This window comes from Opisthorchis viverrini (genome assembly GCF_000715545.1).
Source record: "Opisthorchis viverrini unplaced genomic scaffold opera_v5_31, whole genome shotgun sequence".
NCBI lineage: Eukaryota > Metazoa > Platyhelminthes > Trematoda > Opisthorchiida > Opisthorchiidae > Opisthorchis > Opisthorchis viverrini.
Window position 1 is genome coordinate 82,024 of NW_008751688.1, and position 16,414 is coordinate 98,437.

Here is a 16,414-nt window from a genome sequence, read left to right on the forward strand (position 1 = left end):
CAAACATCTGTCGTAACCTCCGACATAGCTATTACTTTTCCGTGTCATTGAGCGCCTTAATAAATACATCAGCATAGCACGAAGACCCTCACACTCAACAATATGGATTTGCTCCCGCATCATTGGACAAATCTGTTTAGTCGCGTTTAATTGTGTGTACTTTTAGACCATGCGGTTGTTGTCCGCCATGACCATGGTAAAATGATTGTATAGGTATCACACGACGCCCCTCTCGATAATTTGAAGTCAACATGAGCTGCTCAGAGAAATAAGATTACTATAGCCAATTCTCTGTAATAAAAACGTACACATTCATATAGCGGATGGCATACCGTCGGGCATGATCATACTGTTACAACCAGAATAAACAAACGAATAGAGGGGTTTGTGAGTACTGCAGATTGGGCAGAAATGGGACAGTGTCATAAACACTGGACATTATCCGATGTAGAATTGGTCACCCCTGAACTGGCACGGGTGTGGAACTGCAGTTACTAGGATTTTCATTCTTTTGAGAAAAATATCGAGCTCAAACAACATCAGATCATTATTATTTGCATATGCCGATCAAACACAAAATATAGAAATGCAATACAAGGGGTATCCTGCCCAACGCGTGATAAGACAGCTTCAACTTGCGGAAATAAGGAACCAGAACAATGGATCTGGTGAGGCAGGTAAGTAGCCACGATCCCGCCGGTTTATCTGAGCTAAATCCTAAAACAACCTCTGAGGCCTCGCGGCTTCAGACTGTGATCTCCGGAACAGGGTCATGAATGAAGTGAGGGGCTTAGCAAGATAGGATAAATGGCAGCAAGAACCGCAGAATCACGGTATACATTGTGCCTGGGGGGACCTACTGGTGTCACTGTTGTAGTTCCACGGAATGCGAACGGTAGCAAAATAAGTGACTTTGTGAGCAGCGCATAACAAAAGTCACTGAGATGTTTAGATCTGGGGACCTACTGGTGTCACTGCTGTAGTTCCACGGAATGCGAACGGTAGGAAAATAAGTGACCTTGTGAGCAGCACATAACAAAAGTCACTGAGATGTTTAGATCCGAACAAAAAGTTCAGCAGAATAGAACGGACGCGTCCGAGAAGTGGCTGGAATCAGGCGAAACGTTCGTTTGTACGTAGAGATAAGGTAGCGATTGGGCGAGAAGGCACAGCCAAATGTAGGAAGTGAATAGTTGTGGGTATGTTACCAAACTGAATATGATAGTTTCGTGCCATTATTGCGCTGACATACCTCGTTTTCTGGTCAGCACCGTGACGGGCGTCATATATGAGGTGATTTGACTGCAGTGTGCTATTCCATAAACAGCTGGATTCTTTGAGGTTGGTTGAGGAAATACGCCAAGGTGGGCGAAAGCCAACGTAAGATCACAGGCATTTGTTGGTCTACATGGGGTTTTTTGGTTATAGAGCATTGAGCAAATAGACTGAATGGCGGCCAAATGCTTAGGGTCGGAATCAGGAGTTGCTGATGGTCGAAACTTAGGAATAAGGGGGAAGAGGATGATATCGATGAGGCCTGGCTTGTTTTTGGAGACATAAAATAGGAAAGCCTACACAAAAGTAGGGGAAGCTGAAATATAGCACAACTGAGATAATGACAATAGGTGGTAAATCGGACAGGATAAGGATAGGTTTGTGGTTTCTAGTCTAGTGATTAAAGACTAGCTAAGCTTGCTAATTTATGCCATTGTATTACCAGAGACAGACAAAAAATCGATATTAGTACGTGAAGGGTCGGTGTGAGAAGGAAAATCAAACAAACAAGGACTGACTGGAGCAGAAGTACCGAGATGGTGGACTAGATTTTCTCGAGGTTATACTTGGATTGGACAATCCCGTAATCTAGAAGGAAAGGCGGATCTAAGAGAAATGGTCATTTGTCATTCAAGCACTGCTAGCAGTTTCAGTCGACAAGTGCTGCATGGCGAAGGGTGTTTATGCACCAAATTTGCGTGCTGGTGGTGAAGGGTTAGGAGTCTTATTGTGCATACTGTTCATTCTTGTAGGTACCCACCCTTGGGAGCAGCAAGCAGGTGTGTTTCATGGTTGACGAGGTGGTCTGTGGATTAGTGCGACCATAATTATGATTGAGGAAGCTATAGCTTTGCAGGCCGATGTAAGCCCTGGGCGAGCCCAACAACAGCAACAACAAACATAAAACTATAGTGCCCTTTTACGTATTTTCTGCTATCCACCGCTCCCCACCACCATTGAAGTTATTAATGGGGACTTACTTGGTCCACTTATTTTCCAGCTGTACCTCATTACATCTCTTACGTCATTTCTTGAAGTTATCTCTGTTTCTTTGCCAATAATATTAAAATAGCATATACCCTTCGGGCCCTTATTTCATCTGCCACTCAGTCAGGTATGGACTTCCTATCCCTTTTCTATTTTAACGAAAATATCTGTCGCTGCTCCAAAACTCAAAGTCCTCTTCCGCTGAATACAAATTCCTTCTAGATAGCTATTCCTTATTGGGCTACCGATTAGTAATCATTCGATACGATTCACCAAGGTCGTTGGCACCGCTGCTCGCTAAACTTTTCCGAAAGCAAGTGGCACCACTTTTCAAGAGTCCACAAGATCTATGCCCTCACTCTGCGCATATCCTGCAGCAAACCTATTCATTCACCACGTTGAATCAGATTCTTAGACCCATTACAGCATCTACTTCGAAATATCCTGACAGCAATCAGGTAAGCCGGCGTCACCAAAGCCAACAAATCCGCCCTAATGTTTGGTAATCAGTTTGGATCCCTTGGGGCCAACACGACTCTAGTTAACCGTAAGGTGTTAGGTTAATCCTAGCGGAATCCCAGGTTAAATCTGCACCACCCGATTTACCGGTGGACGGTATTTCAGCTAAACATGTACCATTTTACGAGAAATGTTGCTTCGATCTTCAACGCTAGCCACTTCGAAAGGCGTGTATGGTCGTAATCCAACTCGGCCGTTTCCCGCTTCACGTCCATATGGAAGTCCTGCTGGACCCAAATTTCCCGTGATCTTAAAACGGCTATGTTTTCTTCGCATGACGTACCTTGTCTAATCGAGGTTTCTGATGCTCGAAAACTGCGCATCCCCGGTCAAATCACCTCAGTCATGACCTTAGTTTTGGGGATGCCTAGAAACCGAGGTATGCGCTTCAGTGCACGGCAACGCCACGCCAGTCTTAAAGGCAAGCTTGCAATTATTTCCTTAGTACCACTGACTGTTCCTTTTTGCTCACCTGTGCATTTACCTGTAGGTACGAAAAACTTCTTTTCCTGGCCCCAACCGCTACCGGAAGAAGTTTATTCCGATTTAAACATCCAGCTGCACTTTGAGTTTGCGCTTTCACGACTTAAATCATTTTCTCCAAACTTTGCCTCCTGTCCGGCGTTTCAGCGCCAACTCGCACTCCCGAAGAGATGTGCACCATACTTTGAGTTTGTGCTTTCACGACGTAAATCATTTTCTCCAAACCTCGCCTCCTGTCCGGCGTTTCAGCATCAACTCGCACTCCCGAAGAGATGTGCACCAAGATTCACGACCAGAACAGTGACACAAGTAGGTCTGTAAAGTTTTACTGTACACCATATTCCCATGGTCTATCCGTACCGCGAATTTACCCACATGCTATCCCATTTTCATGACCCAAGCCTATAAAACTTCGGCAGTTGTCTTAAGTTGTTTTTTCAAGTTAAGCAGACGGATCACACGTCACCAGATTCGTTGTTCTGGCCACTCATTCTCAGCCGTCTGTGGTTTTCTTATCCAGAGCCAGGCATTGTGCCTTGGTTTTGAATTGTTGTCGGCCATTGTCGGCCATTTTTAAATCGAAATGTCTGGTCTCGCTTCAGCTTGATATATTCCCAAAAGATAGGATGACAATTATAACTGCGTTTCTCACTATCCATTGCATTAAGACCATGCCAGTTTAGGCACAAACGTATCTGCGTCGGTCAATCGACACAATTTGTGACTGCTAGGTTTCGGTGCAATTCTGAGTATCCACAAATCCCATCGGTCATGCTTTTATACCAACTGCACCGTTATGATCATGCCCAGAGATATGCAAATAAGAAGCTGGGAACGTGCGTCATTATTATTAAACTATAATATCTGCAGCTCTGGCATCTATTGGTTTTGTCTCTCAAATGTCATACAATAAAACTTTTTATTTTGCCACTACTGTTGTACCCATCCAACGTATCCACACTCTATCCTCCTGCGCAGACTTCCCGGACATTCTTAATGTTAACATTTCTGTTGAGAAAGCCAAGCGTGCTTTCGGACCACACTTTACACCAGACATTCCCCTAAACAGCTTCTAAGTCTTGCTTCAAAATGCTGATTCATTTGCTCTAAACAAGCGTGCTTGTTTGCTTACTCCACAGTTGAAGCAAGTCCCTTCCTATTATCATCAAACAGCGCCGGATCCACTTTCAAAGAATGCGTTTGAAGCCCATTCTTGAAGTACGAGTCTATTACTGAAAGCGACTTACGCTCTTCTCTGCTATTCATTAAGTGCTCCACCTTATCACTTTCTTTATTTCTCCTTAATTTAATGGTCAGGTGTCTTTGCCCAGGCTGACAAATCCTTGTCATATTAGGCAGGATCGCATCCTTGTCTTACTCAATCTGCTATTTAGCACCCGCTACAATCCTCAATTAACGTCTAATTACTGTTACGCGGGCCAAAAATCCTAGTTGCACGAGATTACCGGATTCACTGGTTAATGAACAGTATCGTGACATTTTGCACGAGGTTCTCGAGTCGCTTTTGTTCCTGTTTTTCAACGGCCGCCTTTCACTTGAAGGGCACAAGCGGAATGAGGATGTAGCACTGCTCTTTAAGTACTCAACGAGGGGCGGTAGTATTGCCAGGTGAGGATCCCTGTGGTGCCGAACACAGGCCATGTGGAGCGGGTCACAGTCAATCGGGGCGTCCAAAACATTTATTACTGAAGGTTGAAGCTTTGGAAGACGGGGGAGTTGGATGAGATCAATAAAACCATGAGACTAGATGATGCGCATTATTGGAGGAAGGAAAAATCAACATGTGCCGCAATTAGAGTGATGACAAGAGGTGATTAAACAGAACTCAATGAGGGTGGAATTCTTTTTAGTAGGTTCTCGGTCAATCAGGGGTTGAGGACGATAATATCATCTTAAATTACAAGGAGTCTAGAGCAAACTGGTTACCAGCCTGCTGAGTGTTGGTGTTGCTTGGTAAACCTAACGTATGGGGACTGACTGCAGTGGACTTCCAAGATGATGGACTGGTTTATCTGGATTTTTTACGTACAATAACCTAGGAGAGCAAGTTTTTTTGCCATGTCGGTCAACAAAAGTGCACATTTCCATTGGGTCGTTTATCATGCCGTCACTCTCTTTTAGATTAGATTCCTATATTCGACATCGTCTCATCTGATACCTCCAGGCACACATTATACATCACTGTACTCACTCTATTTTTCACTCATTTCACCCTCTTCTCATGCTCTGACTTTCGGCAGCAGCTGCTTTAAACGCCCCGTATGGCCGTCATTTATTTAGTCTGGCAGGTCTCCAGACGACAATTTCACGGTCCCCTAACTGAATTGAAATTACACCTGACTCTATATCGGCCTGGCAACTATCTGTTTTAACCCCCCTGTCTAACACAGATCCAGCCACCATAGGGATTTGCTTCCCCTGTCCGACTGCCCCAACATTGGCGTCCGTCACGGGGCTGACATAAACAGAAGTATGTCAGTGCGATAATGATATAGTGCTTCAACACCCAGTCTGATGTCATGCCCGCACTCTTACTATGTGGTGACAGTATCTTCCTGGTTGTATGCTCCTTCGTGTGTTAGTGGTCGTCTTACCTTGGCTGTAACGGGCAGATCATACCTCAGTTGGTAAGTTTCGTACAAATTGGAAAAATCTATTATTTATCTATGAAATTCGACCTGCGGCCTTATCCGTGTGTCTGCTGTCTACATTCGTGACGTGCTATAAAACAGGCGTTTGTATGCGTTAAATGCGCGTTGATACGTGTGAGGTGCGTAAACGTTTCAATAAATGGTAAAATGGCAAAAACCATTCTCTTCAACACTGATGTTGAAACTTTCTTCAAGCCTGTTCATAATGGTACAGGCAGCATAAAGACAGGGTTATGTATGATTGACAGTGCGCATATGGAAATGGGAATGTTTCAACACAAAGAGGGCCCTAGCAAAATCGACACGAGCCTAGCACGGTTGATATTGGAGAGGGCAAACCACAAATATGCTGGGGCTAGTGGGGCAGAAAGTTTAGACTGGAGGAAAAGTGTTAGTTTTATGAAGGCTCAGGCAGGCTTGACCTGATAACTGAAAAATTCTTCCCTGAATGCTAGGAAGATATCAGATTCCGACCCAGAGTCAAAGATAAGAGCGCAAGCGTAAATCTCCAGGCCTCTGTCTTCAGAGCTCAACGGCGAAGATAATATACGTCCAGAGCTATTGTTTAAAAACTGTTGGTTCTTTCTGCATGGAGAGTTTACTCTTTTTAAAAAAACGACCTGTTGAGACCAAGCCAACGGATCATTGAAAAGTAGGGAGCTCATTATGCAACGCATGACAGCGCGTGCCAAGGGGAAGTTCAAATACACGTAAAATAAAAAAATGGGCCAATGTTTGCATTTTACTCCATTACTAACGTGCAGTTCAGAAAACTTACAAGGTTCGTATGTAACAATGCTGCAAATTTAGATCTTAGATCAATAATAGTTATAGTTCCCAACTTGTAGGGAACATGCCGATTGAGGCATGGTTGAAGATAACAAGGTGTGCTTTTTAACGTATGTCACGTGTGCATTTTTTCACCGGTACTCTGTATGGACGAAACAAGTGGTGGAGCGATAATATTTATAATTAATTGATGATCTAGGAACGAATGAAGGGCCACAAATTAAGCAGTCATGAAACGCTGGATTTGATTTACGATGTTACTTACACTACGCAGGTGGCATTTTGTTTAGCCGATAACAACGAACTTGGGAAGCTTGCCATGTGAATTTGCTGGTGAAATAAACTTTGGCATATCTATGGGTTGTAAGGAGAATCCAGAAAGATTCATAATTTACCGATGGAAATAGGATAAAATATTCCAAAGCTGCACAGGTGCCTTTTCTCTTCAGGATTGATCCTGCCAGTTTTGAGTGAAAGTGTTAGCTTTAAAATCACCTGTCAGTCTTTATGCATCCGCGTGACACTTGTTCAAACAACCTACTAGTTTTATGCCTGTTACTCACAAATGATGCCTAGCTCAAGTACCCTGTGGCTAGAAAGCTAACACAGAATGGCCATTGATGTCCGTTTGGTCATCGTGGATTAGAGGTACTCCCAACAATGTCTATAAAATTAGTTACAGACCAGTGCCTTATCCAACCAAGGCCGCACAGTCAAGTCCACTGGGAATAGTCAGTTGATTTCACACACCATTCGTAGGCTTTTGAAACATCCAAACGGGTGAAAACGTTCTTGTTTTGGCATACCGTTCTCACAGAACCGGACATCTACTCGCATCGACAGTGCAGCCTCTAGGTTCTGAAGGTTGTCCCCTGAGCACAAACATTACCACCAACCTTGCCGCGCCATGCATCCCTAAGGCGCAAGGATTTTGATACCCACGTACGCTAGAGTAATCTCTCTAAAGTGGTTACAATTCAGGCAACCGCAGGTCTGCCCAGTAGGTTCTCCAAAGTCTCATAATCAGAGCAATACCTTGTACTTTCTCTAAACTTTCAATGACAGAATAAATACATTCATTACGTCGCGACACAGGGCCACTGTATCACAGAGTTTCAGGCCAGTCCAACTTGAATGCGAGAAACGGCACTAGTTACGCCTTTCATGCCGCATGTCCTCAGGGCCAACAAGGCATTCGAGCTGAGCTCCTATCCCGTGCATAGTGAAATGGTTACATCAGTCGCGAAGCGAAACACTCATCGTCCTGGCATGGAAAAATTTTCGATCATCATATTCTGCGGTCCAAAAAGGGTGCTGCCAACGGTCGAAAGATTTTTCCGCTGCTACCTTACAAATGGATTTGAAGAGACTCCAGGAGAGCACGAACACTCCGCATATAATTATACTCCGTCTGGTCGCAGACCGTTAGCTCGCGCCCAACCCTTACCCCATGGCCACGTCATGGTGTGGATTACTGCCCTTGACCTTGACATGAAGTGCCGACCTTTGCGGCGCATGTCTGAACTTTGGCGTGGCGCTGTTGAGTCCATCAGTTCTGAAGTGTCGTCGCCTGATTGGAATTGTCGCGTTACAGTCTCTATAGAAATGCAGACTAAAATTCTTCCTGTAGGGAGCCGCATCCAGTCCTGAAGTTTCACGCTCATTCAAAGAATGCAGCGTGAATATCACAGGGCTCTGAGGGTTGTCAGTGGGTTATGATGTCCGCTTGCGCCGTGACGCCTGATTTGTCTATTACGGTGGACGGGAAGCACAGAGACCACTGGGGTTGCAGGGTATCTTAATGCAGGGTCGAACTGGATCAAACTCGGTATGGTCGTATAGCGCTGGACGGCATATTTTACTGTGTGATGACCGCAGACGCTTTATGAGGCTCTAAACATCTAATTAACTGAAACTCTCCGAGGGTATGGCGCTTCCTTCAGCCAGCCAAACTGCCGTGCATTCGTGCCAACGGTGGATGAGTGCCACTTCTTTTGGAAGATTGTGGAGCTTGATGCGCTTGATCATGTTTTCCTCCTCGCTCTTCGTGGCCTCTTGAGGTGATTCGTTAGTTAGAATTTGAGAGCCTAGGAGAACCCTGAATCAAAATGTTTTTGTCACAACTGTTTTCTGAACTGTTTAGGCGTCCCAGCCGGGTCTTCAGAGGAGACGCACCGTGTATATCCTTGCGGTAGCAGCCTGCTAAAAAAGAATCGTTCGGCTGTTGTACGCTTTCTAGGCCTATTTGCCATACCACCCGGAGGAAGCGCTGGGGCCGGGATACCGTCAGGCTGTCCAAGCATAGACAAGGACAGTGTAAACGCACAGGTTGGGTCCGAGTTAGGGACCCTTTGGACAGTACCCTTGACCTCCAACCGCTGATCCATCAGTCCGAAAGACGTCAAGATTAGAAGCGGTCTCTGGCATTTTTCGGTGGCTGATGAATTGTCGTGAAAGATAAGCTGGTATTTGCCCTGGCCCTGGATTTTTTCACCATGCACTTGAGAGAAGATCTTGGATGGTGCTATCCCTTCAAATTTCCCATTTTGGTCGTCCTAATTGATCTGGAATCCTCTTATCAGACTCTCGATACCATGACGTCATCAGGCGATTAACGGTGTCTTTTTCAAATTTATCTCTTGCAAGGGCACTGTAGTCGACGTCTTGTGGGCGTGTACAATTATGCATTAAGCATACGCCTACGTTCGCCACATCTAGGGGAGTCAGACTTGGCCGCCCGTTCTCGCCTTTCCTATTCAACTCTGCTATCCATGTTGCTTGAAACTCTCCCGCTTATTAGAAAATTCGGCGGGTAGAAATGCTTCTGGAGCACTCGCTCACGTATATCAAGTGTGCGGACGATATTGCTTTCGTCAGATAAGATACCTCAGCCATGCAAACCATTTTAAACGACCCAAATAATTGCGCTACACAGTTTGGCTTGGGTAGGATTAAATTTAATCAAGCCTTCGCGTGATACCACCAGCCGGGTCGTTTTACTTGTTAAAGCAGGATGAGTAAGCTGGCACTTCCCTTCTTACACTAATGTATTCCTGACTTCAGTGGCAAACCTAAACACTTCTAAGTCGGTTTTCAAACCCCGAAAGCCGTTTCGTTTAATTTTCGTACCCTGGTGCAAGTAGGAATACCAGCACCCCTTGCCCGTAGAATGAATTACCTGTCCAATTATGTATGCTGGCTGTCAGAAATAAGGATCCAGGACGCAAGCACTGTGGTTGAACTGGCCGTCCCTCACGTGCCTCCAGGATCCTCTCGTTATTCAGATGCCATCGCATCTGGATATCGTGCTGAGTAACCAAGAAAAAGATCGTCAAACCGTGGAACTCTTTCGATCCCCAGCTGCCATGCTAACGAATGGGGCACGATGGCTGGGATACCGCCAGGTTGCCCACGCATAGACGGGATCACCCGAGATGCTGAGGTTGTACTCGAAATAGGTCCTCCGGTCCGCAAGAAAGTGCTTCAACTACTGGGATATCCCAAGCAGATGCAAGTGCCTATGCCTATGCCATGATGTATGCACGTTGATGCACTCGAAATAGGTCCTTCCGGTCCGCAAGAAAGCGCTTCAACTACTGGGATATCTCACGCAGATGCAAGTGCCTATGCCATGATGTATGCACGTTGATGCTCGCCTTCGCAAATCAGCAAGAAATATGCCAATCCAACAACTTCGAAGAACAACCATGGCTCAACAATATCGATCTGAGCCGGGTCAACAACTTTCTGCTGCAAGCCATACTGAACTGGTAGCGAGCACGTCTTGATTGATGCCAGGAAATCCATAACCGCAGGCAGCGAGCACGATGCCGCACGCAAATCCCTCAAAACCCAAGTAGTGAGGGGCTTAAGGAAAGACCTTGATGAAAAATGAAAACTCATGGGGAGGCTTTCGCTGCCGGACAAAGTGGTCGACCAGCAACGGTCAATGAAAGGATAAGTGAAAGACGCGGCCCCTTAATTCACACACAAAAATGCCTACTGAATACATGGGCCGAACATTAAGAAAGACAGTTTAGCCCCTGGAAATACTGCATAGTGGTGAATGGAATGCATACCTTAATCGATGGTCAGAAGAAATACAATACGAAATGTCCCCACCGAAGCGTGAGTGCGCAAAAGGACTGGACGGTCCGTGTCCAACGCTCTTCACAGATGAGGAATCCCTAAGCTTACTGACGCGATATGGAGTGAAGATTAATTGGCTTCAGAATGAGTTATATTGACATTTAATGTGGTAACGATATTCTTCTCAGCTTAGTTCTTGGTCTGAGCCTCCCAAGATAGCGTTCACATCAGAAACAACCACCAAGGTGCACAAGGCATAACAACGCCCAAAATGAAGTCAAGAGCACTTGTACAGTGCTTCAAATATATAGTGTAAGCGGGGAAAATTTTCTGAAAATTTTGACGCCATCTGGATGCGCCGGTGGTAACCTGCATTCGGCCTACACTGGGTTCTGGTTAGCTGTTGGTCTAATCTTTCGACCAATCAGATGTCGGCTGATCCCGTAGCAGCATCTGTCCCGAATTTTTTGCCAATCGTGCGTAGGGTAGGCTTCTCGGCCCTAACAGCACCTGGCTGCGAGTGTTAAAATGAGGTCCGTTTGGAATACCGCCCAACAGTTATTCCTGCCTGCCCTTAGGGTTGAGGTACCTCAGTGGTTAGGGCGCGAACTTATTGACCGAATGGTTCGTGGTTCCAACTCAGCTTGGAAGTATCCCAGCACTCGCGCTTCTTTTGGGTGGCATGGCGGTTGGGCACCGGAAGTGTGCTACAGCTGAGCGATCGTTTGTCTTGTGGCAACGCTCGCGAGGCCGCACGATCTCTCAGACTTGCACAAGAGCAATCACAATCTTACATACAAGGACATACCGTTACTTATTATTTGCCTACCCGTTCGTCCTCTGTTGGAACAACGACTGCCGCCGCCACACAGCAAGCCTGTTGCCGAGCATCCCCGTATCTAGTGTCCTGCTAAAGAACCCGTTGCAAAAGTTATGGGAAAACAGGGTAGTTTCAACGTGTCTGTAAACCTAAACCCTCGAGATACCATGTGAGTCCAGCTCGTCACTCTTCACCCTATTGTGTACCGCTGTTCCCAACTGCCTGTTCAAAACTGCAACGTATGTTTTGGTCGTCGGCGGTGCGCTCCGGGCTCTTATTTATACCGGCAGCTCCAGAGGTTTCGGTTCTTCGCCAGTCCTACGCGCTCATAACTAGAAACAATTTCCGTATGTTTCTGTGATAACGATGGCGTCGACGATACATTCACGTTCCACCGAATTTTTTTGCATTATGTCATTGATAACATATATGCTGCATATAAACGGTTCAAACTTTGTCTATTCTCGATCCTCTTCAGACGTCCTTCTCGGACATGACTTCTTGGGATTACATGATAAAGTTGAAATTCCATTCAGTTGCCAACGGGACACCCTAAAAAATCATTCAGCTGTACCACCCTTTCGGTGCCTAACTGCCGTGTCACCCGAAGAAAGCACGAGGGATAGGATACTGCCAGGTTGCCCAAGCTAGACGGGGGAAGTCGAGATAGAGGTTGGGTTCGAACCACGGGCCTTCCGATCAGTAAATCCGCGCTCTATTTATCCCTCCCACTGAACCCATCTTGTCATCTCACCTTAACTGTATGTGAAATCCCCATCTTTACTCACTGTTTTTGCTGCGAATTGCAAACCGATCGCTCCGGAGTCCCATCGTCATACACCGGAAGACGAACAATTCATAATAAATAATGCTCACCGATGACACAATTGAAACATCAGGAACTCCATGGGGCACTCAAGTCCTCGTAACGCTTACTAAAAACCACGAGAGATACATGGTCATAGGCTATAGTGATGCCTATCCTTAACCGTTTACTGCATTCGAAGCTGGCAGGAACCTATACCAGTTTTGGCGCACTCCTTTTAGGGTTGGCAAAGGGGGTTGCATGTTTCCGATGAACGATGAACAATAACATCAAAGTCGAACAGGTGCAAGACATTCGCCTACATTGGGGACGTTACTGTATGCGGTAAAACGATAATATGACCGCAATCTTAGACACTTTCTTGACTTTGCTAAAATGCATAACATCATTTTGAACGGCACAAAAAGCAGCTTCACAACTGAAGGGAGTGATCTTCTGGGTTACAAGTTTTTTAAAGGCATTATCAAACCTAACCCAGAATGTGCCCTCCTGTGTGAGAATTTCCAACTCCATAGAACTCCACAGGAAGCATATTTTATCGTTGAAGCAATCTGCAAATAACGCCAGTATCCCTTTGCCGATATTATATACCGAATACAGATTAAACTTTCGGTTGCTTTTTTGTAAGAGAACCAACGAAAGAGTAAAGTATAGAATGACAAGATTGGACGAATTGGTGGGGTACAACTACGACATAGTCCATAGATCAGGAGTGGACAACCGTGTTGCCGACGTCTTTTCTCTTTAACTTGGTGTCAACATTGCTGGGACGAAGAAAATTCAAGATTTTTACTACATTAGCGAAATACACTCATTTGCAAACAGATCTGGTTTGCGGGAGACTCACCTGGAACCCAGCTGAATCTCTCACTTGTGATATTCCCAGGCAACTGAATGTACTGCACCAGGTCGCCTCATGTTTCAGTTTCTACGATATTCGAGATACCGCGATACATGCATACTCGTAATGCACTACTCGTAAAGTTGCCGAAAGTTCTTTGACAGCTCACGACCGATTTCGCCCTTCTTGGGATTCATCAGGTAGGCGCAGTCCCCGAGTTTCCTTCAACTTTATGTTCTACTTGAAACCAAATTGCACGAAATTAGCGAAGTACACTCATTTGCAAACAAATTTGGTTTTGCGAGAGACTCACCTGAAACCCAGCTGAATCTCTCGTTTGTGATGTGTGATCGTAGCAACTAAAACATGAGGCGGCCTGGTACAGCACATTCAGTTGCCTGGGAACATCACAAACGAGAGATTCAGTTGGGTTCCAATTGAGTCTCTCGCAAAATCGCATTTGTTTGCAAACGAGTGTATTTCGCTAATTTCGTGCGATTTGGTTTCAAGTAGAACACAAGGTTGACGGGACTGCGCCTACCTGATGACCCTCAAGAAGGGCGAAATCGGTCGTGGGCTGCCGAAGAATTTTCAGCAACCTCATTAGTAGTGCATTACGAGTTTTGCTACATATTTCGCTATCCCGGGGTCACAAGATTTGCACATTTTGTCCCCTCTTTTTCCTTTCGTCCTTTCCCTTTTCAATCAACGATATCTAACACGTAGTCTCTAACTGCTCCACATGCGCCGATTCCCTTCTGCCTATCCTTGCGCAGATATGTCCTCTTTCATTGTGAGACGGCCCAAGTGGTTAGAGCGCGAATTTACTGACCGGAAGGTCCGTGGTTCGAATCCGACCTCCGCCACTCGACTTCCCCTGTCTAGGCTTGGGCAACCTGGCAGTATCCCAGCCCTCGTGCTTCCTTCGGGTGGCATGGCAGCTAGGCACCGGAAGGGTGCTACAGCTGAACACTTTCTTTCTTTCTTTCCTTCTTTCTTTCTTTCATTGTGATTCGTTGTTTGAGTCAACTGTTCTCAGTGTTTAGTATGCACGCTTACATTCATTCAGATCGTGGTTCTACGTCCATGTCAACTGAATTCAAACAGTTTTTGTCCGATAAAGGAATTGCCATTAGTCACACCATTGCCTATAATCCACAATCCACTGTTCAAGTGGAGCGACTTGATAACACCATTTGGAAAACCATCTATCTTACTCCTAAATCACGAAACTTGCCTGCCACATATTGGGAGGTTGTCTTTCTTAATGCTCTCCAGTGTATTAGATCTCTGTTATATACTAGCATTAACTTTTTCCCACAGGAACGTTCACATGCTGATTAACCAACGGTGTATCGTCTCCTACCTTGCTTACTGTCCTTCGGTTGATTATTTTAAAACGCAACGATTGAGCTGCTACTTATGACCCTCCTGTAGAGGAGGTGGTTCTCTCTTGTATTTCACAGTACGAACACCGCCTGCAGCTCCTTCCAGAATACCTCCGCGGACTCCAATGGTGTATTTGTTTGTTGCTGCTTTTCTTCGTGGTTTTCAGGCCTACACACGGACATAACTAATGGCTATTGAGAAGTCTGTAGATCTAGAATTCGAGCAAACCTATCAGAATCTACTCAACCGGCAGCCTGCTGATCACATAACTAAGGCTATTGAGAAGTCTGTAGATCTAGAATTCGAGCAAACCTATCAGAACCTACTCAACCGGCAGCCTGCTGATCCGATATCGGATAGTAACCCTCACTTGAGTGAGATATCTAAAGATGTACCTGATGCAGGTGTCCTCTACCTGCGTTTCAACCCAGACGACCTCTGCCATGCGCTTGATCCCTAATGAGGCTATAGAGTTTCTAGATGCCCCGCAACCACAACCCAACTCGATGCATCATCATCATCATCACCATCATCGACAGCATGACATCAGTGTTCAACACCGGTGCTTCGCTGCCGTAGAACCATGATTTCATTGAAACCCTTGTTGTGAAGAGAAGAATAAAGGTGGACCGGGAATGGACTTAGTGCTGGCTTACTACAATCATTCCGAGGTGCCTACACTTCCAAACACGCACTCAGGCAATCTGGATAGGAACTGATAAGATCGCCACTGACATCGGTTAGAAGCCATATCTTGTGGCGTCTCCAACCAGGGCCAGTGAGGATCACGTGGTCCCCATCCTGGAAGGTGAGTAGCACCGACAGCACCAAAACACTTCATGATTTCTTTCATACCTCTCTGCCAGGTCAAGGGTTGGCCACCTCTGTGCTTTCCTTTCCCCACTTTGGGCATGGAAAACAGTCCTCTCTTCGGCAAACGATGGCTAGGCATACGCAACACACGGCCTAACCAACACACCTTCCGTTCCGGGACGCATTCTTCAATGAGAATTTCCGTTGCACAACTGAAAACTCACTTTCTAATAGTCTGGTTACGAATTATCCGACGCCTACCGACACGAGCTATGGTCCTAAGACAATGAGTGTCGAACACTACCGGTAGTCCACGCAGATTATAGTTCTACCCAAGAGAAACAATTCAAAATCGGTGTTGTGGATCCGGTGTTTACAACCCCATTAGCCCAGGGTTTGCAACGGGCAGGAGGCGATACTCCTCCATTGAATCAATTATCACGGGACTAGGGTTTGCGGATTAAATTGCAGTATACGATGAAAAATTTGACGCGAAAAGGGATGGTAATACAGTGGACTATTTCAGATGAGAGAGAGAGAGGGATTAGTCATCTCCCTATAATTACTCATAGAATAATTAGCTGTAGATTGTCCCGGTTTGTTTCAAACTAATACTCCAGTTTTAACACATGGGAAAGATAATAAAGCAAGATATTTGTCCCCATCATTATACTTTCAACTGCTTTTGTATATGCTGGGTACTTGAGGAAACAAATTGACTCACCTGTAGGGGATTCTCGGGGAATGCGCCACTTACGATGTTCTTCAAATGTAACGTTGAAAGGGGATGGGGCTGCTCTTCAACGTCATGACAGGTTCCAAGGAGTGACAAAAACTGTGGCTCCTAGAAATCAAGAAGAAGGTTTAAACTATAAACCAAACAAAAATCTGCTTTTGTTGTTGAATGATTT

General features: G+C 45.5%; 1 protein-coding gene across 1 annotated transcript in view; it reads left to right on the plus strand.

Annotated features, from left to right (window-relative positions):
* Nucleotides 1-15,980: 15,980 nt before the first annotated feature.
* T265_02551 (hypothetical protein) overlaps nucleotides 15,981-16,414 on the plus strand; it is a gene marked incomplete at both ends in the record, with an annotated part of 6,943 nt that continues 6,509 nt past the window's right edge. The window contains one exon of the mRNA XM_009166830.1: nucleotides 15,981-16,007. Within this exon, the coding sequence (XP_009165094.1) occupies nucleotides 15,981-16,007 (27 nt within the window). The remainder of the gene's footprint in view (nucleotides 16,008-16,414) is intronic.